We start from the raw sequence: 25,197 nt of genomic DNA, 5'->3' as shown, positions 1-25,197 counted from the left end.
TGATCGTCCCGTCTGCTACCTTCACGATTTCCTCCCGTTTACTCGCTGGTTTTTTTTCAATCTCATCCAATAGAGCTTCAGCTTGATAAAGCCAGGTACTTATGTGAGCAACATTTCCATCAAATATTTCCAGCTGGTTCTGATGGTTCTACAAAGCAATTAATAAAATACAGACACAGTCATATGGAATATCTAAGATGGGTTTTCACCTTCTTACAAAGCTCTCTTTAATGAATAAATCTCAATCTAAAAACTGCATAGCTGTGCCTCAGCCCATTTTAAATTTGACTTAGACCTCGATGTCATAAAAAGTGGAAGTAAAATAAAAGACGAAAATTTCTTTTTCAAGTTTGTTTCTAATTTCACATTTTATATTACAAGTGATCTCATTTGTCCCCTTCAATCGTATTTTTAAAACTTATTTATTATAAATAAGTGCATAATATTAATAAAGATGAAAACATAAACTGAATAAGAGTCAGTCAATATCCACTGAAAGGACAGGGCCTGGTTCTTTTCTCGTCAGTACTGCCACCCCTCGGTATTACAGGGGGCACAAACCTCAGTAATCCTTCCTGGAGTGGGACATAAAACACAAGTAAGAGAAAGGATTTGAAAACTGAACAAACACTTGAGCAGATTAAAACTTGAAAAGTTTTGGCAGCTAAAAGAAGTTAGAACTTGACCAAATAGGTGGGGAGAGGGGAAGTATGATGAAATTGGCAATTTTCAGGAACGGTATTTTATAACATAAAGGAAACTAGAAAAATTGTAGAACAATTAACACAAAGAAACAAATCATTAATCTATAATATAAGAAGATCATGGAGAAAGAAAATATTAATTAATAAATGATATGAAAAAATTCTGACCATGATCTAGAGACTAAGAAGGAATTGATGAGCACCAGAATTATTTACTCCTATAAAGTAGAGAAATCAAACACTGTGATAGAAGTAGAAATACAATACCTGAAAGGGGAATCTGGAAGGGACAGACTAAAAATTATAGACGCAAGAGCTGAGGGAAAATGAAATAAAGGTAGTAATAACAAAAATGAACAGACTAATAAAAGAGAATACATAAAACATTTTAAAAATACTTTATAGGCTAAGAAGAATATATTCATTATCATATTCAACACTGAACAACTGTCAGTTATGTTCCTTTACTTTCATTTTATATATAAACGTATATAAAAATTCCATGTATTATATATAATATATATGGAAATTGAAGCTCAGTGACATTACATTACTTATCTAAGGTTCCACAGGTAATAAGTCATGTACTGGGATTATAAGTCTATGACAAATCAAGACCTAAGCCCTGATTTTCACTATCCTACACATCTTAACTGATCTCAGTAAATGCTCAAACACACAATAATTTCTTCTGTATCTATCCATTACACAGTAATTCCATGAATTTTATAAGAGTCCTGAGATGTCAGAATTTAAAAATAAATTATAAAGGATAATTCCCTGTTTGGAGGGGAGAATGGGTTACCATATATTCATTTTTAATATAAAAGGCATAAAAAAGCACTACGAAGATTAAATGATCAAATTTCCATGAAAGAAAAATAAAACAGCATAAGCAAAAGACTGCCATATTTACAATTTACAACATTCAACAATCATCATAATTGTTACAATAATATTTAAAATTGGTTATTTTACATATAGTTATTAGACCAGTTTAAGTCAATTAATTACAAAAATTGCACGAGGTAGAAATGATAATAATAGTCATTTTACAGATGAGAAAACTGAGGCTTACAGAACATTTAATTAACTTGACCAATGTCATTCAGTTAACAGTCAAAATTTTTAGTCAAATGCTAGAACCTATGCTCTTACCTAGTACACTATTATTAGAATATAATAATTATATGTATATAAATAGCCCACAGTAATATAAAAATTAAATTCTAGGACTGGGGATTTAGCTCAGTGGTTCTGCCTCCTGCCTTGAAAGCGCAAGGACCCAAGTTCGATCCCCGCTACCAAAAAAAAAAGAAAAAAAATTAAATTCTACATGACATTTACAAAATAAAAACTACACTTTCTATGTATATCATGAACAGTTTATTCTTTGATAGAGACATAGTGAATTCCTTCCAATTATTACCTTTTCAAAGAAGTAAAGGAAAGTTATCACAGGAAAATAAAATGGATTTTTAGTGAAATTAATTCACAAGCAAAGCATTTCTGGGACACACAGGAAAACAGGGTTGGGAAATCGAATCAAAACTGCAAGCACATAAAAATAACTAAAGGAGAGAAAAGGACCGCATGATGAAATTCTCCTTGCAACATACCATCAAGGTGTTGCACCAATCCTCAGTCCAGGTGCGAACCCGACTCCACCCAGCATTGAGCAAACACAGCCTCTCCTGGAACAGGGGCCCACTGCCCAGGATCAGGGCCTGGAGGGCAGAGCTGCTCTCTGTGATGGCGCTTAAGTCAGCTTTCCTCTTCTCCAGATCCTTCAGAACATTCTAGAAAAGAAAGGCACCAAGACCCACTTGATCTTTCAGGAACCATAAAACTTATGTATGTAGACTTATTTTACAAAAACTTTTTTTGTACAAACACACAGTAGTCCATGACTTCCTAGATAATATGTAATATTTCAGAGGATTACAACACTCCTCAACTTATCAGTACGATAAGAGTTCTTAAGTGCCTAATGAAAATTTAAATGTTTAATTCAATATCAAAAAATGTAAGACATTCAAATAGGAAATATGTAGTTATTTCATTTAATTATAAATTCCATTTTTTACAAACATCATAGCCCTGGATATACAATTTCATTCTCAGTACCTGCACATTGGCAAAGCAAAAGGATTTCAGAAATCATAATTCTAAAATATTCACAAATTTATCTTCGAGATTAGAAGAGGAAATTATCGGGTGTGGAATAATTACTTGAAAGGAGTATATCCTGTATCTAGGTTACTTAACATATAGTCTGGCATATAAACATTACAAAAAATATTATATATTAAGTAAATCATAGAACCAACAAGTCTAAGCTCTGGTCTTAAAACTGTCCTAACAGGCAAAGGTAACACACAGGATGGTATGAGATAATTGGATTCACACAATTTTAAGTTTGACCAGGCCAAATGGACATTCACAGAAACAAAGAGTGCTGGAAGTCACAAAATTCTTCCAGTCAAATAGCAACATGTGTATAGACCTTCCCTACCACTACTAATTAAATTGCTGCACTTTCTTAAAATACTATTTAAACCAACTACATATTTCAAGGAGCTCAAGGTGGCATGTGAACATCAATCAGTCATATTTTGGAAATACGAAAATTCACAAATGAGTTGAGATTTAAACAGTCACTTGACAATGTCAATTACTAGAATAGTTATCAGTGCACTAAAATATTTGTTTCATGATTCTTCTCCAGTGTGGAGAGAAGTGGGGGAGGAGGAGGAGGAGGAGGAGGAGGAGGAGGAGGAGGAACAGCTAAGGCATAGGCATCCTTTCCAAAGTTATTTACCAAGTGACTAGAACAGGCTGTTTGAATTAGGAGAAATAATTAGGTACAAGTAATAAAATTTAAATATACACACTATGCTGACAGATTTCATAAGAAAGAAAATATGTTGTGGAATATCTATATTCTTTAAATCTGAAGTCAGAATGTTAAAAAGGTGAGTGATTATATTTCATATTGATGTCTGTTTCACTCTAATGAAGAGAATGTGCTTTGTGATTTATATATTTCATCTTTATTATTTCAAATCTATAATACAATTAAGTAGAAATGTAAGAATGTAAAATTTCACGAAAGAAAAAATTACTCGCAGTCTTTACCTTAAATGAATGATAAGTGTCAACTTTCACAAATGAATTGAACTTTTGAGTACAGAAACACAATCAAACATTAAATATATATTTAATACCACTTATGTACTAACTGTAAGCCATTAAAAAAAAGAAAACTCATAAATCACATTGCAATAAAATAATATGGAGGAATAACTTTCTTGCACATACACATTGTGTTTATGAAGAAATGTAAGGATGTGAAAAAATCGGAGGGAAATGAGACATACCATGTGAAAAAAAACACTGAAGATGTCAGTTCACCTCCAAAAAATCTATAAATTTCAGGCAATTCAAAATTTCCAACAGAATTTTTAAGAATTTGAGAATAATAATTCCAAAGTTCATGTAAGTATTTATCAAAAAGAAGCATAGGGCCAGGGATTTAGCTCAGTGATTCCACCGCCTGCCTCACAAGCGCAAGGTCCTGAGTTTGATCCCTGGTACCGAAACAAAACAAAACAAAACAAAAAAACCCATAAAGACAGGGAACCCCTTAACTGTAATTAAAATGTATTACATATAAAGCTACATAGTTAAAGAGTTGAAGAACTGGCATGTTTTAAAGGATCAGGTCAATGGAAATAAGAATGTATGAATTTGGTGTGTAAAATTAGTGGGGGAAATGATTATTTCCTTAATAAATAGGGGTTAACTATTTGGAAAAATGTTTAGCACCCTAGCTTATGATTTACAACAAAATTAACTCCCTAACAATTAAAACAAAAGGTAAAAAGATGAAAATGTGAAGAAGCTTGAAGGAACTATAACAATTACATGATGCTGGAGTAAAACTGGCCTTTCTAAACACTAAAGGCAGGATAAAAATGAAGGTGGATTTCCTTATTCAATAAAACGTTTTTAAAAAAACAGGACAGGGGGGCCGGGGATTTAGCTCAGTGGTTTCGCCGCCTGATGCCCAAGTGCAAGGACCCGAGTTCGATCCCCGGTACCAAAAAAATAAATAAATAAAAAACAGGACAGAAAGGAAAGTACAGTTGCAAAAAAATTTTAAATAATACACAATATACTAAGCTTTAATAATCAGGACAAACAGCTCTAAATTAAAAGACACTCTGTGAATAGGAAAATGGTCTGAATTACATGAAAAAGTAATTTTCTCAAAAGAGTTGCAGGTGGCCTATAAGCTTATGGAAAATTCTCTAAATGACCAAAACATGATATTTGCCTACCTTTGTAAAAGTTGTGGTTAAAACAAGCAAGTAGAAATTCTCATTCTCTGGTGGTACATACAGCATTTCTGAATATGTGCTAAACTCTAAAATGGATATATCCCTTGACCCAACAAAGGCTAATAACTTATCCTCTACAATAAATTCACAATTTAGTTAGTATTCAAAACTTTAGCTAGAGCAATCAGGAAGAGAAAGAAATAAAAGTAATATGTATAGGAAAGAAAAAATTCAAATTATTGTTTTTCACAGATAACATGATCCTTTGCATAGAAGATCAAACAATTCCACCAAAAGACACTTATAACTAGTAATCAAATTCAGCAGTGTAGAAGGATACAACATCAATACACAAAAATCAGAAGTGTTTCTGTACAACAATAATGAACCCACCAAGAAAAAAATAGGAAAATAGTATCCTTCACAATATCCTCAAGAAAAATTAAATATTTAGAAATTAACCTGGCCCAGGAAGTGAAAGTCCTCCAGTAAAAAGGAAGATTGAGGAGGACATTAGAAAACAGAAACGTAGGGCTGGGGATTAGCTCCGTGGTGCTGCACCTGCCTCGCAAGCACAAGGTCCTGAGTTCAATCCCCAGTACCGCAAAAAAAAAAGAAAAGAGAAACATATCCCCTATTCCTGAATAGGAAAAAACCAATATTATCAAGTGGCCATACTACCAAAACTGATACTACATAGATGTAATGCCATCCCAATCAAAATATCAACAGCATTCCTCACTGAACGAGAAAAAATAATCCTAAAATTTACATGTTATCACAAGAGACCCAGAATAGCAAAAACAATCCTGGGCAGGGGGCATCACAATCCTGGATCTGAAGTTATATAATTAAAAATAATATGGTACAGGAACAAAAACAGACACGTGGATCAATGAAACAGAATAGATAAGGCAGAACAAGCTCAGGCACATTCAGTCATCTTATCCTTACAAAAGGACAAAAAAATTACAATGAAAAGCCAGGCATGGTGCCACACACCTGTAATCTCAGGATTTGGGAGGCTGAGGCAGGAGGATCGCTATGAGTTTGAGGGCAGCCTAGGCTAGATAGTAAATTCAAGCTCAGCCTCAACTACATAATAGACCCTGTCTCAAAAAAACAAAACAAAACAAAATCATATGTGTAAATATATATTAATATAATATTATTAATATATATTTATATAATATTTCTATATTATATATAATTACATATATATGAATATGAAGAAAGGTAGACTCTTGAATGAATAGTGCTGGGAAAGCTTGTTACACACATTCAGAAGATTGAATCTAGACCCATCTCTCTCACCATGAAGTAAAATAAAATCAAAATGAATCAAAGATCTAAATGTTAACATTTTTTTAAAATCTGCTAGAAGATAAAATAGGTAAAATTCTTAAAGATATAGGCATAGGTAAAGACTTCTGAACAGAACCCCAACTGCACAAGAACCCATATTGCACAATGGACTCTTGACTTACAAACTCAATTCATTCCCGAGGGCTGGTTGTAACTCAACTTGGTCAACTGAAGGCTCAGGCTCCTCTACACAACCTGCAAAGTCTCTCTCCTGTACACAGGCAGATCTCAGGGTCCTTAGAGAGAGACTGGCCCGTGATTTCTCAGTTAACCCCACACAGGAAAGGATGTTGTCATGGTCCTTCCAGAACTCTTTATGGGTCAAATCTATACCTGAGACCCTCTGGAAGTACAAGTGGCCAGTATTCAGGTCCTAACTCAAGACTTTTTTCATAAGTTAAAACTAAAATTCCAGCTGTAACCCAAGTTGTTCACATGTCAGGCTACTCCTAACTTGAAGGACCACTGTAACATCAAGAATCAGCAAATGTAGGTCAGGGATTTAGCTCAGTGGTTCCGCTGCCTGCCTCGCAAGTGTGAGGACTTGAGTTCGATCCCTGGTACCAAAAAAGAATCAGCAAATGGGACAATATTAAATTTATAAAGCTCTGCACAGCAAAGGAAACAACCAACTGAGAGCAAATCTACAGGGTGGGAAAAAATTTGCCAGCTACTCATCAGACAAAGGATTAATATTTAAAATATATAAAGAACTTTAAAAACTTAGGACCTCCCAAAACAAGGGACCCAATCAAAGGATGAGCAACTGAAATGAATAGTATCTCAGTATCTATTCATTGGAAAAATGAATGAAATTCAATGAAAAAATGTTCAGCACCACTGGCCACAAGAGAAATGCAAATTAAAACAACACTGAGATTTCACTTTACTCCAGAAAGAATGGCCATCATCAATAAATCAAATAGTAACAGATGCTGGCAAGGCTGAGGGGAAAAGGAACCTTTCTACATAAACTCATACAACCACTAAGGAAATCACCATGGAGTCTCCTCAAAACACTAAAAATTGACATTCCATCCAGTCCAGCTATTTGCTTTCTAGGTATCTTCCTGAAAGACTGAAGACATATTAGAGTGATACATGCATACCCATATTTATAGAAGCACAATTCCTAAGAGCTAGCAGCACAATTCCTAATAGCTAATTCTTGGAAGCAGACTATCTGTCCATCAACAGATGAATGGATACACAAAGTGTCCTATATTTGTACAATGGGGTACTATACTTGCCATAAAGGATGATAAATTTGAGCCTTTTGTAGAAAAATGGATGCATCTTGAAACCATAATGTAAAACGAAATAAATCTGACATACAAGCATAAATATTGCATGGTTTCTCTTATATGAAAAACCAAAAGTATAAATAATTTAAAGACCACAATAAAAGACAGACTATGAAATAAGGAGACAGGAAGGGAAACTAGAGGTGGAGGGCGGGGAAGGAGGGGGAGAACAAAGGGAATTTAAAAACTCAGGATGTGTTACATACATGTACCACCTCCCACAATGAATGTTATCATTAGATACCAAACATAGACAAATAAATAAAAATGTTGCAGCTGTGTAGAAAAGTATAGGAAAAAGCAGATGTATAAAGGCTTTGGTGCTATCTGCAGTTTTAGGCAGCTACTGGGAGTCATGGGACGTATCCCCTGTGCAAAGGGGGAGAACACACTATTCGGTATAAACCACGTTACTAACAAGAAAATAATGGCTTTAAAGTGTACTGCACAAAGAAGATAATACTTCCTGAAAAACTTGAATTTAAGGAAAACTGTTTGGCTCTTTAGTTTTGCACTCATGCAGAATACACCGATGACCTGCAGTGCTGTTCATTCCCCTCTTATATCCCTCTCTCCACCTCCTGTCACTCACGGAACTCACGGCATGGTCACGCTTTTCCTGAACTACTTTCCTAACTGAGCCTGTCCTTTGCAGTGCCTGACAAGCTGCCATTCTCTTGAGTGTCACCTCCACAGCGTCCAAGGTCAGCAGCAGCTGTCGCCTGCTCCCTCGCGGAATCTGCTCTCCACAGCAAGCACCTGGGCAGGATGCAGCAGTGACAGGGAGCCTTGCATAAGCACCTGTTCCTGTATCCATCATGTATCTTCAGCACTCTCCCTAGCATGCCTGCTTCTTTCTTAGGCAAAGAATTGAGGAAAACAGTATGCCTTGGGGAAAGAAGTCCCCAGGTGGACTTCAGGTGGAAAGAAGGTGGGCTTTGTCCACCTCAGAAGAAAGAATTCCCAAATCAACCCTCCAATCTCTGCAGTTTCGAAGTAAGTGTATGGCTAAGGAAAACTGTAGCACTGATTTTTAAAACTTCTGTCCCTATGTTCTTTACATCAGTTGGTTTGTGAGGGAAAGATTAGTTATGGGTACAAAAATCATTAAAGAAGAATTAAGATCCACACAATGCTTGCTACAGACTGAATACTGAGAAGCTGTCACAGATTTTGAAAGTGGCTAATTAAAAAATGTTTTCAAGGACCCAATAAGCAATCATGCTTACAAAGGCCTTGATGTTCCATGCGAATCTAAGGCATATATAAATATATTATTAAAATAAAAATATATTATTAAAATAGTTGCTTTAAAAATGTTCTAGGACAGAGAAATGGCAGAAACAATGGCACAAGGAGAAGGCTCTATCTAACATGAAATGGAGGGAAACAGTGCCGGCCCTGATTGCCCTGGCAAACGGCACAGCCACACAGGCTGATGCTGGAGGCCTCCTGAAATGCCACTCACTTTCGCCCAGGAGATCTCGGTGTCCAAGTCACCCAGCACACCTTCTGACGTGGACTTCTGCACCAAGTCGGCCTCGGTAGCAGAGAGCCATTCAGAGAGAGAGGCGGCCTCCTTCTTCACCTTCCGGGCCAGCTGCGAAGCTCTTTCCAGATCCTGCTTGCTTTCTGTCACCTGAAGGCAAGAGGAGGTGAGACCAAGACAAGAATGAACATGAATGGGAACCAGAGCTCCAACTAAACACACACACCGATTCATGTTCCTCCCGGGACAGGCACAGCCTTCATCCATAGCACCTCAGAATCCCCCTCCCGTCCTGCACGCGTACAGGGAGAGAGCAGGAGCACGCGTGATGGCCGGGTGCTCAGCATCTTGAGTGGCAGCCCTAGCTCCACCACTGTCTTCCTGTCTCCGGGAGAGGCCCACTGTTAGGAGTGCTGAGTGAGAAACTACATCCACGAAGGACTTGGCACTGCGCTTCCAACAAGTTAAGGAATTGATAATTAGCGTGTATTGTAATTCAGAACAGAAGGTGCCCTAGAACCATCTCAAGGAAGGACTCCCTGTAAGAAAAAGTACTTATAGGCCCAGGGATTTCACTCAGTGGTTCCACTGCCTGCCTCGCAAGCAGAAGGTCCTCAGTTCGATCCCCAGTAGCAAGAAAACCTACTATAGCACATCTTCACCATTCTATGTTTTATAATTAATCACATAACTTAAAACACACAACATGACTACACAACATAAACCTTATTATTATTTTGTTCTTATTATTGATCAAAATCAAAACGAACTGAGTTTTTGTGGTATGCTAGGGAACGTTAATGGCAATGTATCTTTTGGTGTAAGAATTTTAATTTTTAATTTAAACATTTGCTGTCTTTTTTAATCACATCTCATATGTGTGTTATGCAATAAAATCCACAGCAGACCGTGACAGGCCCTATTCTTCCCACTTCACATACAAGGAAAGTGAAATTTAAAGAAGTTAAGGTCAAGACAAGAGTGGCATAGCTTACAAGGGTACACGGACACACTCATGTTTATAGCAGCACAATTTCTACAGCCAGCCCTTGGAAACGGTGTATATGTCCATCAACAGATGACAGGATAAAGAAAATGGGGTATCTGTACAAGATGGAGTCCTGCTCTGCCATGAACAAAGATAAACTTGGGGCATCTGTAGGCAAATGGATGCAACCTGAGAACACAATATTAAATAACTCAGACACACAACTTAAATATCTCATGGTTTCTCTTATATGAGGAAAGGAGGGGCAAATAGATAAACAGGAAGATCTTTTTCAAATGGATGGGGAAACAAGAGTTGAAGGAAGAGAGAGGGAAAGAGCATGAAAAAAGGAAAGCGTTTGGGGTGGGGGGGAATGATGGTGAAAGTAGAGCTTTTCCAAATGGGAATGGGACCAAGAGTTGGAGGAAGCAGAGAGGGAGAGGAAGGATAGAGGATGAAAATAAGAAGAATTAAGATATACTGTATAGGGCCGGGGATTTAGCTCAGTGGTTTCGCTGCCTGCTGCACAAGCACAAGGACCCGAGTTCAAGCCCCGGTACCAGAAAAAAAAAAAAAAATTTAGGGGCCAGGGATTTAGCTCAGTGGTTTCGCCACCTGCCTTGCAAGCGCAAGGACCCGAGTTCGATCCCTGGTACAAAAAAAAAAAAGATACACACTGTATACAAGTACCAAGGCCTCGTGATAAATGTAATCATTATGTACTGTGAACACGTATTAATAAAAAAATAAAGTTCTTCCCTAATGTAAAAAAAAGTGGCCTAGCCATTGGATTCGGTAAGTCTAACCCTGTGCATCATGCAATGGTATTCCCAAACTAAGAGCTAGCATTCACAATATAAAGTTGACAAGATACCACCTTAAAGGTATCACAACTCAGCACCTAAACAAAGTGACTTCTTATTTTGATGAGCACACACAGAGAGCAACAACATCCACATAGACGACCAATGAGTCATCTCGGTATATGATATGGAATTTTCTTAGATGATGTAGAATGACATGAAGATCAAATTTTGTTACTAAATAGCATGGGATTACACTTGGTTTTTCCAGTCCCCTGGGTTCAATTTTATTCTTTCATACCTCAAGGATTGATTGTTAGTGAATTCCTTCTTAAAAGTGAAATATTTTTCCCACGGAGTTTAATTAAAATTCAGGGCTCTAAATTAACAGCACCTCAGTGCACACTAGGTATAAGAGACAAACACTTGGGTTATTAAAAGATATTATGTATTCAAATGATACTTATCTGTCTTTGACATGTCCAGACATCTACACCATCATTACAAAATTTAATGCCACCAAAGATTTGGATAGCCAGGAAAAAAATAATTTACAGTTCACCTGATAACAATGTACACTTTCCTCAGTCTAATCAATACAGTTTAAGATATACTGCATATTGAATTAGGCCATATGAAGTCGTAGATTTTTAACCTAGCCATTTATCCCTTCTCCCTCTTAGTCAACCGTTTCTTCTCAAAAGCATTATTTTCATCAGTTATTAAACTGTACTCTCCTCTCACACTAAAAATAAATTAAAAATAAAAATAAGTCCCTTCTTTGACCCCATCACCCATGAAGATCTTCTCTCCACTTTTCTCATACAAATCCTCAAAATCAACTACTTACATGGCTGGCTGCATCTCCTCCTCTTTCACACATACCCAGAACCATGCCATTCTAGCTTGTACCCCTCGCTCCTCAGAAACTGTCCTTGCTAAGTTCAGTAATAAGCCCAATGGCAACAGAATTACGGGCACTTCGTGGTCATCATATTTAACTGTTGATAATATTCAGACAAATGTTTACACTCATTCTCAAAAATACCACCTTCCCCCGCCTTTCTAGACCTAACATTTTCTTGGTGTGCCTACCATTTCTTGCTACTTATTTTAGTTTCTTTTATAAGCTCACCCTTCTCAAATTTCTTGCTAGATGATATAATTCCTAAGACATGGTCAGAGCCCTCTTCTCTTGTCACTATATCCTCTCCCTAAACAGTCTCGCCTGTCCTGAAAATTCCGATCACCATCTCTTATGTCCATGACTCATAAAATCATCTCTTCAGCCCAGATATATTCTCTAGACATGAGCAACCATGTGTGTAGCTGACATTGCCATTTAATTCCCTCTAAGGTGCTTATAATGGCAACACATCTACTGTATGCATATGGTCCTTCCAGCACCCAGTATTCCAATGCTGGCCCCAGGAGCATCCATGTAATCAAGCCGAAAACCCAGGAGTCAGACCCTGTCACTCCCACTCCTCTACCCCACAGCTGATCCATCACAAGGTGTTAACTATGGATGCCACTTCCTGTATATGTCGGACACATATATGCCACTGCATCTCCATCATCTACCCTAGTCCGAGTGACCACCATATTTCACTGAGAGTATGAGCACTTCTTCACTAATCTCCACACAACCACCCTTGCTTCTCTCCAGTTCAGTCTCCAAACCGCAGTGAATGACATTTGAAAAACACATCAGAACACAGCATCTTCCTACTAACTAAAAACCCTGTAATAACTACTTCTTGCTCCTAAGACAGAGTTAAACACAAACGCTACAACCCCAGCAGGGAACGTCTCATCCCATCTTCCTGACACCGTGTTCCCCACGCTGGCTGGCTTCTGTCTGTCTCTATCTGTCTCTGTCTTTCTCTGTCTCTGTCTCTTCCTTACCCCTCCACACAAACACACCACGTGGCCTCCAACCACAGGCCTTTCCCACATGCTGCTCCAGAACCCTGGAAACCCCTACTCTGGTTTTACCAAATGAGTCTTACCCATCCTTTAGAGCTCAGCTTAGGTATCACTTCCTCGGGAAGCTTCCCTAACCAGGACTGGGACAAACTCTCTTTGATCCATACTCTGAAAGCATCACACATGTTCTTGAGAACACTTCAGATGGACAATCTGAAATCACTTTGTATGACCATGTGACTGACGATTTCCCCTTCAACTCCCCTAAACTGCATTAGATAACATGATAGCTTACTTCAGGATCCCTAATGCCTACATAACTCCTGACAAAAAGTAAAGTCATAATTATGTTGAGTGAGAAAATTAATTAATGCTAAAATCATAGTTAGAATTAGAGAATTAATGTTGAAAACCAGCAAATCCACCCTTGTCCATAAAATGCCCAGCTAGTGAATATTTAACAAATAACCTCAGCTATGTGATACAAAAACAAGCTCTAAGCTGTGTGCTCCAGATGCACAATGCATCAAAACGTATCACAAGCAATAGAAACCTTGCACAAATGAAGTCAAAATTGCCTAGAGAAAGGATAGGCTGGTTGTTCTTATTAGTTATAAATTGATAACAAAATCTCAGCTATACTGTTCTGGACTTATGCAAAAACTTATAAGTTTCTTTGAAAGAAGGATCCAAAACATTACCTAACAGTCTTTCAGTATTGCCAACAAGAGTGCCCTTCCACGTGTTCTTTTGCCCTCCTGGTTTCTTGGCAAAGATTCTCAATGAGAGGACAAGAAGCTGCCTGGATCCAGTTACTCACAGTAAATGGCCCTGCCACTCCCACATGGATTCACTACAATGTCCAGACCTTGAGTGCTGCTTGGAAGGTTTTTAAATCCTGACAGATTAATATGAACTTCCTGCCAAATAATGTCAGCTAGAGTCCTGATATTTCAAAATCCCTCCATACAATATTCAAGCTAGAAATCCAAAGATCAAGAACTTGAGATTAGGTAAGGTCTATTATTTGTAGAGTTTCCTGAAAAGAATTTATGAAATGTTGGTAGCCATTGAAGGTATAAATATTAGTCTGGATTAAAAATTTAAAATAAATTTCTACATAAATATCAATCATTGTAATCTTACTATATCCACTTAAAGAAATGCAGCAAACATAACTGGAACATGAATTCATGCCGTAAGTTTCAAATATGCATTTTCTAAGAAGTGAAATTTAAAATACAGGAGAAGGGCTGGAGTTGCAGTTCGATGGTAGAGCACATGGTTAGCAAGTACAAGGATCCCAGGCACCAAAACAATAGCAAGAAATCAGACAGACAGACAGTGGCCCTGCTGTCCCCACCTGTGCACCCAGCTCGTTATAAAGGACCTTCAGGGAAGTCAGCTGCTCGTCCATGCCCTTAGGGTTGTCGGTTTGCTGCTTCTGGACAATGTGCCTTCCTGTTTTGATAACAGTCTCCACTTCAAGTTTGACTTCACTCAGAGTTTTATACAGTTTCTTAAAAAAGAAACAAAGAAAGAAAGACAAACTTCACATGATAATAAGAACTTGCCAACTGGAATTACTTCAAAATGCAGCATACACCAGTTGACAGCTAAGAACTAACAAGAAAGATCAAAGGGCATTATCTTTCTCAAATGTGGTTCCAAGGTCGAGTCAAAGGAAATCAAGGTTGTAATAACTTTTTCAAATCAGGCAAGAAAATAAACTAATAGAATTTATGCTTCTTTAATAAAAACTCAGATATGTGTAGTCAATGTTTATGAAAGTACTCAGTATAAACATTCTTCTACACAAAATGAGAAAAATATTAGGACTAAACTGTAGATGGTCTAATATGTGTAAAATTACATTTTAGGACTGGGGTGTGGCTCAGTGGTAAACAACATGCTTAGCATGCACAAGGCCTTGGGCTAAATCCCCAGCACACTCACACACACTCACACACACACACACACACGCACACACATACATGTGCACATATATTATATTTTTAAAAGCCCTAAGTGCTATGACTAGAAAAAAGTCAACGCTGGCTATTTCTGACTGTTGGAATTGGAATTATTAACATTTATTTATTTCGATGTCTTTAATGTAGCAAGTCTACCACAATGAGTGTGTATTACTTAAACAATGAAAATATATACAAAACTCAATATATCAAGATGGCTATTGCTACACAAAATTAGAGTTCTGCAGGTCAAGTTCAGGGATGTCCTCACCCTGGCTACCTCAAATCCAAAAGCTTTGGGCACCTTCTCTTGATGCTATACTTGATCATCCTAACCTGAGACATCTGATGGGACACTGTCACCTAACAGGGCACTGAACAACTGTCGTGAGACCAGGGACAGTGCTTGCTCTATTTCCCACTCTATTCCAATAAGCAAGTAACTGCATAGATATCTGCAGATATAAGTTAAAAATTTTCCTATTTGTGCACTCTTTTTCCCATCTAAGAAACAGATACATGGAAAATGCCGTTGTGAAAAGCACAAAGAATTCTGTATCTGTGCCAGACTCTTATCTAACAAATGATATCATGATTTTTCATGGTTTTCAAGCAGAACACCAAGTCTAAGATCGCACTGGCCTGGCCACATTATTTCAAAATTTCTATTTGATTCAACTAAAGAAGTTCAAAACTAAAGCAGTAATAAGGCCTTACATATCATTTCTTCTTGCCCACCTTAGGTTTCATCTTGTATTTAAACTCTTTATTTTTTCTAGAAAATGCATTTTTTATATTATAATAATTCAATCATCCATTCTAACTGTGGTACTTACTTTCCTCTTTTGTATCTTAGGCTTAAACTTCATAAATTAGAAGCTAACATTTTACATTTTACTTTTCTGGAGGAGGCATTTTTTTAATTGGCAATATTCCTGATATCTCTTTTATTTTATTTTATTTTTTTTTATTTTTTGGTACCGGGGATTGAACTCTGGTCCTTGCACTTGCACAGCAGGCAGCAAAACCGCTGAGCTAAATCCCCGGCCCCCTGATATCTCTTTTAAGTATGATTCATCCGGCTAGCTCCAATTCATTCTTCAAGGCTTGGCACATGGCTCAGTGGCAAAGCACTTGCCTAGCATGCACAAGGCCCTAGGTTAAAAAAATTAACCTTGGAAAAAATTGTATCCTCAAAAACTGAGCTCATCAGCCACATGCTGCTGAAGTCTTCCCTACAGTCACACTACGACAAGATGTTTCTTTGTTTACCTATTATACTGTAATTACTAAATTACTTCTCTTCTAAATTTGTTTGGAGAGATCACATCCTTTTTGTTGAATGTGTTTTCCACCCTCAGCCCCTGCACATTCTAGAGAGGGCCATGGACCCCAGGCTCCTCACCATGCACTTCTCCAGGTGCATCTGGACGACCTCGGGGTCCACATCCTTCACCTCCAGGACGTGAAGCTCAGCTTTCACCCCATCCAGCACGCGCTGGCAGTCCAGCATGCGCTGCTCAAAGTTAGCAGGTTTCTGGAAGAGCTGGAATTTTGTGGACACCTCTCGAAGTTTCCTCTGTTTACCGAAACAAAAATAGTAAGTGATTCACACCAGAATAACAATCTCTCACCTGATGGTATCAGAGTATAGCACATACAGCTAAAAATGCTAGGAAAGAAGCCACCCGTGAAAACATTCAGTAACATGACCAAAAGAAGGTCCCCCAAAGTAACCAGGTAAGGCTACCCAGTGGCATAAGTAAAATACAAAGCCCAGGGTCGTGAAGTACATGACAACCTGTCTTGATCTCAGAAACAGTAAATTTGGAAAATAAACTTGGACAATAAACTTGGACAAAGCTGGCCCGACTGGAATTAAAACTTCATTAATTTTCTCACCTGTTCAAAAAATACAGTTCAGGAACCCAGAACTCCAATGCCCTTTATCTCCAAGTTCAGAGTGAAAGTCAATTTCAAAGAAACCATTAAGGAACTAAGTGATGCTACATCCTGGTGCTCTCAGCCACACCAGCCTGACATGGGCTCTGTGTAGAGAGAACAATCTACATAAAGCTGACTTCTAGCTCTAGCTCACGCTCTCTTTTCTCAACTAGAAAAGTCACAGTCCATGTTTTTCCACTCTGACAACAATTTGTTTCTGCTGCCCTGTGGTACAATGTCATCACTCCCATCCCTCAGTTTACATCATAAAGAATACAGAGCATTCAAGTAAACAGCTCTTCCAGCTTTCCTTTTGCTTCCTAGCATATTCCTACCTGAAGCACATCCATCTGGCTTCCTCCTCTAGCAGTCCTGCCCTCCGGAGAGGTAGGAGGCTGAGAGCGTAGGTTCTTCCTCAACTCCTCCAGAGTGAGCTCGTGGGCTGAGATCTCTGCTTGGATTTTCTGCCAAGAGGTTGAAAAGGGGAGAGGAAGTGGTCTTTAGAAAAGCATATAAAGAACCAATACAAAAGTTCTACATAGTGGGGTGATACATGTATTTTCCGAGCATTCACAAGCTTTAGTAAGTTTACCATATAGCCAATAATAATAATAATAATAATAATAATAATAATAATAATAACAACAACAACAACATGGGCCACCACACTGGACAACTGCTGTATGCTGTGTAGAAGATAGTTTATTTAGTTAGCTTATGAGTAAGGCAGCTAGCTGGTGCAAGGATCCAAGATAGACTAGGGTGACCCACCGTACTGATAAAAATTAAGAATAGACAGTGAAATAGGACTTTGGACAAAGAATGAATTTCCTTAGGCAGCATGGAATGCAGCCCACTGCCTACTAAGATACTGAATTTTGAGGAAGTTGTCAGGCAAATTAACTAGTTCCTTCTGAGATCCCACTTTATTGTAAACATTGTGTAAAAGTACTGAACTAGAGAGCCTGAGTCTCAATTGGTCATTTTAGATCCACAGCACCACTCATGCATGATAGGTGAACACTAAGCAATTACCGTACCCTACTTGCCTGTAAGTAATTCTAAATTGAGGAGCCATGCACCCACTCCATTCGGGACCCCTCCTGGAAATCCAGGAGCTATTCTCCTCCTCCTTTTCTCCTTCTCCTTATTGCCAATGAAACTTTCCTAACCTCCTTCTTTGTTTCTCAACTTCATTCTTCGATGTTTGTAAAAACAGAACACACACCATCACTACGATCTTGCATTTGTCATTTCTAATGTTCAGGACTTATTTATAAAGAAGAAACTCTCCCAGCTTTATAGCTAAGAAAATCTCAAATTAAAAGTACTGGACAGTTGCCAGAGTCTCCCACGGGGAGCAGAGAACTCCAAAACCTACCAGCTGCTTCATGCGAAAAGTCAACCATTCTCACTAACTCTGGCAGGAGGATTCTCTGGCTCCTGAGGAGACTACTTGTGCTCTTCTTTCCAAATAAAAGCCCTTGAATGCATGTCAATACCTGAGCTTCCTGTGGAACTTGGAAAGCATCTATCCTATCTGTCAGGTAGGAGGTGAGCTGCTTATCCAGTTCCCCTAAGCTCTCCTGCAGCACCTGAAGCATGTGGTCAGTTTCCCGCAGGACCTGCAGCTGCTTTTCCAAAGAAATCTGCTTGCTCTCCGCCTACACACAGAGAAATTTAATCATTAGTTGTTCAGCACAAATATAAATAGCTGAGTATACTTTCTGGCTACTAAGAAAAGACTGTAAAAGCGCTAGTTCAAAACCTTAGCCTTCCTTATAAATAAATAATAACCACAATGATGACATGGAAATGTCCTAATATGCTATGTACCTTGCAATTAATAATTTGTACTTCTTCCTATATGCAATCACAAAATACAAAAATGGAAAGATTTCTTATAGAACACATTAAACAGAATAAAAATTTGCCATTTATTACAAGTTTAGAGCATTTCTAAGGCATCACCAGTGTCTATTAATAAAAATGTAAGTGATGTATGTCAATCAAATAAACATTTTAATCTCTTTTTTCCAAAGTCTAAAATAAATTCTACCAATACATACAATGTGTTCGACTATTTGTTGTACTTTTAAATTAAACTTGGTGCAATTTATGGCCTAAACATCAACAGTTATTACACAGTAGATGTTCGAAAGCATCATAGTATCTTCCCAGCTTTCTCATTTTTTTAAAAAAAGTGTTCCTTCTCCACACATACAAACATGCCTATCAGTAATGGATATGAATTAAGAAATTACATATTTCTTAACATTTTATGACAAATTCTGAGGGGCTTGCCCGAAGAGGTGGCACACACCTGTAACCCCAGCTACCAGGGAGGCTGTGGGAGGAGAGTGTCCAGGATGAGGTCAGCCTAGGCAATTTAGCAAGACCCTATCTCAAAATGCAATAAAAACAGCTGAGATAAAGCTTAGCCATAAAGCACTTGCCTAGCCTGTGCCACACCCTGGGTTTAATCCCCAGAACTGAAAAAATAAATTCTGATGGCCCTAATAGTTTCTATAGCAAGTTATTATTTTTATATAGAATTATCATATGACTCTTAAGGAAAATTAAATGTTTCACAAAAGAAATAACCTCACAGATAAATTTTTTAAATCTTTTACGTTCTTCCTGCCTTACATATGAGAGATTCATTCTCTCCTACTTAGTACTTCAAAACCCTCATGTCCCCATTAATGCTGCATCAACATTGTTCAACCAACATCGAAGCTTCCACCAAACTTCCAGCTGTGGTGGTACATGCCTGTAATCCTAGCATCCTAAGAGGCTGAGGCAGAAAGAGGATAAGTTCAAGCCCAGTCTGGACAACTTAAAATAAAAATGAGAAAAGTTTGGAGGATGTAGCTCAATGAAAACAAAAGCTGTAGGTCCAATCCCAGATCCCCCCGCCCACACACAAAAAGAATGCCTTAACCAACATTAACAAGTACAGATGTTACGAACTTTAATCAACATTAAAGCTGCATACAATATGGAGCTTGGTGTCATTCCATACCATAAACACCCGGCCACACTCACGCATGTCCTTCTTACCAGGTGACTGAGATCTTCATAGCGGCTGTTGAAAGCCTCCAGTTTCTCACTGATTATATCATCGAGGATCCCTCCATCAATCAGTGTCTGGCCAAGTTCCCGGATCTGGGTGCGATTATCCCCTGGGTGGCGCAGAACAGATTCAAGAGCCTGGACCATGGACAGGAAAAAAAATACATTTCCTAAGCCAAACGTACTAGGATCCTAAAATTGCCATTTTTAAAAGAAATAATTTCATCTTCTAGAAAATGATCTCCAGAACAATACCAGGAATTAGATAAATGACTAATTCCAAAATCAGCCACCATGATATTAAGAAATTCATAGAATGAGAAATTTTCATGAGTGATATATTGATTTCATTAAAAATTTTTCATAATTACCAATTATATGAGAACTTCTCCTGATATAAAGCTTAAAAGTAAAAAAGTACTACTCAAAACTTTTCTAAACTGTCATAAATTATATTACTAAAAACAGGTACTCATTTTTCCACACTTTTACATAATAACATAAATCTTATTAACCATAGTGGCTAAATATTATTCCCATTTTACAGATGGGAAAACTGAAACTAAGAAGGTTAAATACCTTGCCTGTATACAGTTGGTACTTGGCTCCAAAGCTATTAGCACTCAAAAGCCTTCTATCCAATATATTACTTGCCACCATGTTTACAAAACAATACTAACTGGGGGAAATACACAAAATGTTTAAAAGGGTTTATCCTAGAGTTTGCTCTACAATTTTGTCTATCTTCCATGTATCTGGAATGTATGTGTAATGGCTCTCAGAGTAGAAAGCCATTGTTTTATAGTAAGCTTTCCACTGTTTTTATTCTCCAGCCTCTCCCTCTGCTTTGAGATTCACATCCTGGAATGTGGGGTCCACGACTCACTCATTTCCCATCTTCAGGCCAATCCTCCACTCAGTCTCTATGTCCTGCTGCTGCATTTTTCAAAAGTTTATCCACCTTCTTTCTCTTTTTTCATTTTTTTGGTACCGGAGATCAAACTCGGGACCTTGCGCTTACAAGGCAGGTAATGGATCCACTGAGCTAAATCCCCAGCCCCTCTTTCTCTTTTTTCTTAAACAAATCTTGAATGAATTATATTGTCATTCATTTAAGAAATCACTGGTAAGTCACCATGTGCCAAACGTGCACTGGTAACTGAGGATCGAAAAGAGTCAGGGACATTTCTTGGCCCCAGAAGCTCGATGTCCAGGGGTGATGACAGGATCCCAAGCAACCGCTAACTGCAAACATGTGAAGATAACAGACTGAAGTTCACCGTACACATCGTCTGTGCTGTGCTTCGTGCATAAAAATAACACGAAGCAAAGGCAAGCGAGCAGCTGTCCTGATAGCACTCTCAGAGTTTTGCCCAGGGACAGGTGAAATAAACTGGAGGCACTAATGGTCAAACAGCGCAGCGCCTCCGAGCCTGCCACCAGAATGGGTCCCCGATTGTGCAAATGTGCCTGACTGCAGAAATACTTCAGCTAGTGAAGAAAAGGAGTTACAATGGAAACTACTGAGCAAGCAAACACACTTATCCACAGAAAGCACTGAGTTCCCCAAGTCAATGCATATCTGTACTGATTGCAACAAAAAGAAATGCCACCCAGAGCTCAAGTTCTACCTCTAGGGCTTCGCTGACAGCATCCGTCTTCTCGGGCAGAGCCTCTGTGCTCTTGACCCGCTCTTCCAATGTGTTTAACCAGGTGGTTTCAAGATCCAAATAGTGAAGCAGCTCGATCCAGCACGACCAGACCTCCTAGGGAGGACAAAGAAGAAATTTAAGGAGAATAAGAAACCATTTCTGTGCATCGTATCCATCAATAATAAATTCACATCAACGTGAGTACATGAGGGATTTAGAAACAGATTCAGTGGGAATTTCAAATAAATGAAATTAAACTGAATTTGTCAATAAATCATATTAGACCAATTAAGCCAGAAGGACAAAGAGAAATGGGCAAAAGGCTGCCTCACTCTTTAAAATAAACTGCAAGCACGTGATTAAATGTCAGAAATAAAATTATAATTAATGGGGAAAAATATGACGAAAAACATTAGTTTTTTTAAAACAGAAGGTAAAATTTGCTCATAATTATAACATTTTTAATAATTTCAAAGGAAATAAAATCTCCTGGGTCAGACTGAATTCCAACTCAGAGCTAACTGTTGTGAAGGATTTGCTGTACAAACTTCCCAGCTTTTTTCTAAATTCATGAGGGCAGGTCCGTGGAAGATGAGAGGCACATTTTATCCGAAAGAGACTTAGCAATCGCTCATTCCTACTACTAAGGTTTCTGTGAAGGGGAGGAAGCTGGAGGGAATGCATACATTCATAAACTTACATTCCTTTATTCCTTATAAAAGAAACTAGCAGACAGGTAAACCTAAGAGAAAGAACTCAACACGGAGCCTCCTGTATTTGCTCCCTTTTGAATCTCTCGATTAAGCCACAGCACATTTTATTCTGTGCCCCAACTGAGCTCAGCTAACCCAGACAGGGGCAGCAACGTTTTCTATACAGAACCAGACAGAAAAGATGTTAGGTTTGGGGACTCCATCTGGTCTCTGTCACAAACAATTCTCGACCACATGTGAGTGGGTGGGTGTGTAATTGTGTGTCTTTGTTTTTTAAGCCTTTAGAAATACAGGAACCACTCTTAACTAAGTATACAAAACACGTCACAAGCTCGATAACAACCGTAACATGTTGACTCTTGGCTTAGACAGAGTAAAAGGAAAAGAGAGGTCTCTAGTCCTCCAAAATTCTACCTGCAAAAAATCTCTCTGCCCAGATTTAAGGACGACCTCCTTTCCTACGGGAAAGCAGGACACAGAATCACTCCTAAGAGGCAGAACCAATCAAATGCCTTCCTTATTAACTGGTCTCAATTACCGTATTTATCTCGGTGCAAAATAGATTCAGAACAAAAAAGAATGTGCAGATTTAGTTTACATATTACCCTTGGCATTTTTTTTAACCATTTCAGTATTTAACACAATACAATCACTTGTTTTATGTTTCACTGAATTTAAATTAAATTGTTATAAATTGAATCTTCAATCTTTCAACAAGATATAACAAAAGTCATATTCATAGGAAAATAAAGCACAAATTGATTTTATTAAGGTTTTTATTAAAATCTCATAGAATCTTTACCTATTAAGATGATATTTTATCTAAAGTCTAGCAAAATAACAGCATATTTAAGTTCTTTTTTTCCTTTAGGTAACTCTCTACCTCTAGGCATGGAATCAAAAACATTCAACTCATCTCTCTAGAGTCATCCAGGCAAAACAAGGCAAGGGAGGTGCTTTGCAATATGTTCTGGAACTGGGAACTAGACCAGCTCCTACAGGTCATACGAAACATGAAAACCTCTATGTACATACAAGAAATTAAGTTTGAAGACATTAGATATTAAAGAACTTTCTGATAATTGGAGCCAGATAATCTTCTTTTTTAATAACCCCCCTTTGGTTGTCCCCCCCCCCCGTACTGGGGATCAAATTCATGACCTTGTGTTTGCGAGGCAGGTGTGATGCCACTGTGCTAAAACCCCCGGCCCTCCTCTTCAGTTTTTATCAACGTCTTTCCTGAAAACTGTCTTGCCTTTATGATCCAACATTTGAAAACACATTTTTGAGATTTTTTTTCTCCAAGATATAAGAGTAGTCAGCATATCACAGAGTTTGAATCTCACAAATGCACCACTGGGGGAAAAAAAAAAATCATACCTCTAGGGTGTGGCACTTTCCTCGGATTCTATTGCAAAGAAGTTGGTAATTCTCCAGCACCACATTCAGCTCAGATGTCAACTCCTGGCCACCAGAGGGCACCTTAGCAGCTAATAATTTGATGTTGTCCTTGAGAATCTTCACTCTGACCTCCTTCTGTAACACATCCTCTTTCGCCCTCTGTGCCAAGAAAGGATGGACTTGAAAAGCACCCTCCTTTCTCCGTAACCAATATCTTTCTTGTATTTAGGAAAAAAAAAACTAAACCAAATTTTAAACACCTAGATCCTAACTGGAACATTATTTAGATAATCAACATTGTGAGTAGTTTAAAATAAAAAATGTAAAGTATAAAACTTCATTCATTGTATGTTCCATTGTGCACATCCCCCACCAGCAGCTGCATTTAATAACACCAGGGTTAACATTTAAGTTATCCTAAGCTGTGTTAACTGACATGAAATATTTACAAATTCTGGGTCTAGGATAAGAATCTAAATGAATTCATTTTAACTGATCTCTGAAGGCCTGAACATATTAGACTCAAATAAATGAATCGGCACAAAAATCAAGGAGCATTACAGTAGAGGCATCCTTTAAAAAATCCCACAACTAATTTAAACATTTTTTTCCTTCCTAGGACATTGGTACATTGCTCCTGATCATGAACAGCACTTCAAAGATGATAAAGTTACACTAGGACAATCTGATCTAGAAATAGCTACTTTCTGACATTCATTCAGGGCTGAAGATGAGCAATCTCACATTCACAAAAATCACCCTGAAGCAGATTTTCACCTTGGCCTGTAGCTTTCTTTGCAGCCTAATGTTTTTCAGCTCCCCTAGGGTGGGGGAGGAAGTAATTATGTGTGCCCTGGCTTTTCAATTTCTAATGGCTGTTTAGAAGAATAAAAATCCACTGACCATCAACCAATCAAAGATTTTAATCTTATTTTTCTTAACTCTCAACTACAGTGACATTGAAAACCTCACAGACCTATGCCATTGGTGTAAAAGAAGAGACTAAATAAGTGAGATAAGATAATTTAATATGAGAGACAACTTCTAAAATATTTCATATACTAATAATGTAAAAATCTTTCAAAAGGAACTACACTAAAAAAGATATTACAGTATCAATGTTACAGCTTCAATAATAGTCTTGTCACATTTACTTTGACTCATCTATAACTGCATGCATGTCATCTAATCCATTTTTTAAAAATACTTGCAGAGATTTTTGCTTTCATTATACTCTTAGGCAAGTTAACTTTGGGACAAAATATGCACCATGTTGTATAACTTTATAGAAAAAAATAGCTTTTAAGACACTATCTCCTTTGGCTTGAATACTCAAGGACAATTGAAGCAGTGTTACAAGTTTGGGAATGATGCCCAGTTCTTTTATTATTTATAAAAAAAGAGAGCTCAAGACTATTGACACAGGAATATAAGATTACAGGAAACATATCCCATGAATCCAGCTGATAGCCTTACGCTTGACTTCTTCCTACTACTCTTCTTACCTGTTCTAT

The 25,197-nt window shown here is 37.8% G+C and overlaps 1 protein-coding gene across 17 annotated transcripts in view; it reads right to left on the bottom strand.

Annotated features, from left to right (window-relative positions):
• The window catches only part of Utrn (utrophin), a 527,655-nt gene that overhangs the window by 314,382 nt on the left and 188,076 nt on the right, over nt 1–25,197 (bottom strand). For 16 of the 17 annotated variants that reach the window (XM_087190253.1, XM_087190252.1, XM_087190262.1 and 13 more), the window contains 10 exons: nt 23,663–23,842; nt 21,549–21,683; nt 19,906–20,055; nt 18,345–18,506; nt 17,178–17,306; nt 16,304–16,477; nt 14,289–14,444; nt 9,185–9,355; nt 2,324–2,503; nt 20–148 (listed from right to left, as the gene is read on the bottom strand). In XM_087190253.1, coding sequence (XP_087046379.1) covers nt 20–148; nt 2,324–2,503; nt 9,185–9,355; nt 14,289–14,444; nt 16,304–16,477; nt 17,178–17,306; nt 18,345–18,506; nt 19,906–20,055; nt 21,549–21,683; nt 23,663–23,842 — 1,566 coding nt within the window. The remainder of the gene's footprint in view (nt 1–19; nt 149–2,323; nt 2,504–9,184; nt 9,356–14,288; nt 14,445–16,303; nt 16,478–17,177; nt 17,307–18,344; nt 18,507–19,905; nt 20,056–21,548; nt 21,684–23,662; nt 23,843–25,197) is intronic. The other variant, XM_087190258.1, reaches the window with a different exon arrangement.

The sequence above is a fragment of the Heterocephalus glaber genome, unplaced genomic scaffold (genome assembly GCF_053883595.1).
Source record: "Heterocephalus glaber isolate CG9 unplaced genomic scaffold, H.glaber_assembly_v1.0 deba00001550, whole genome shotgun sequence".
NCBI lineage: Eukaryota > Metazoa > Chordata > Mammalia > Rodentia > Bathyergidae > Heterocephalus > Heterocephalus glaber.
The sequence above is the reverse complement of the archived record's forward strand: the minus strand, read 5'-3'. Positions and strand labels throughout refer to the sequence as shown.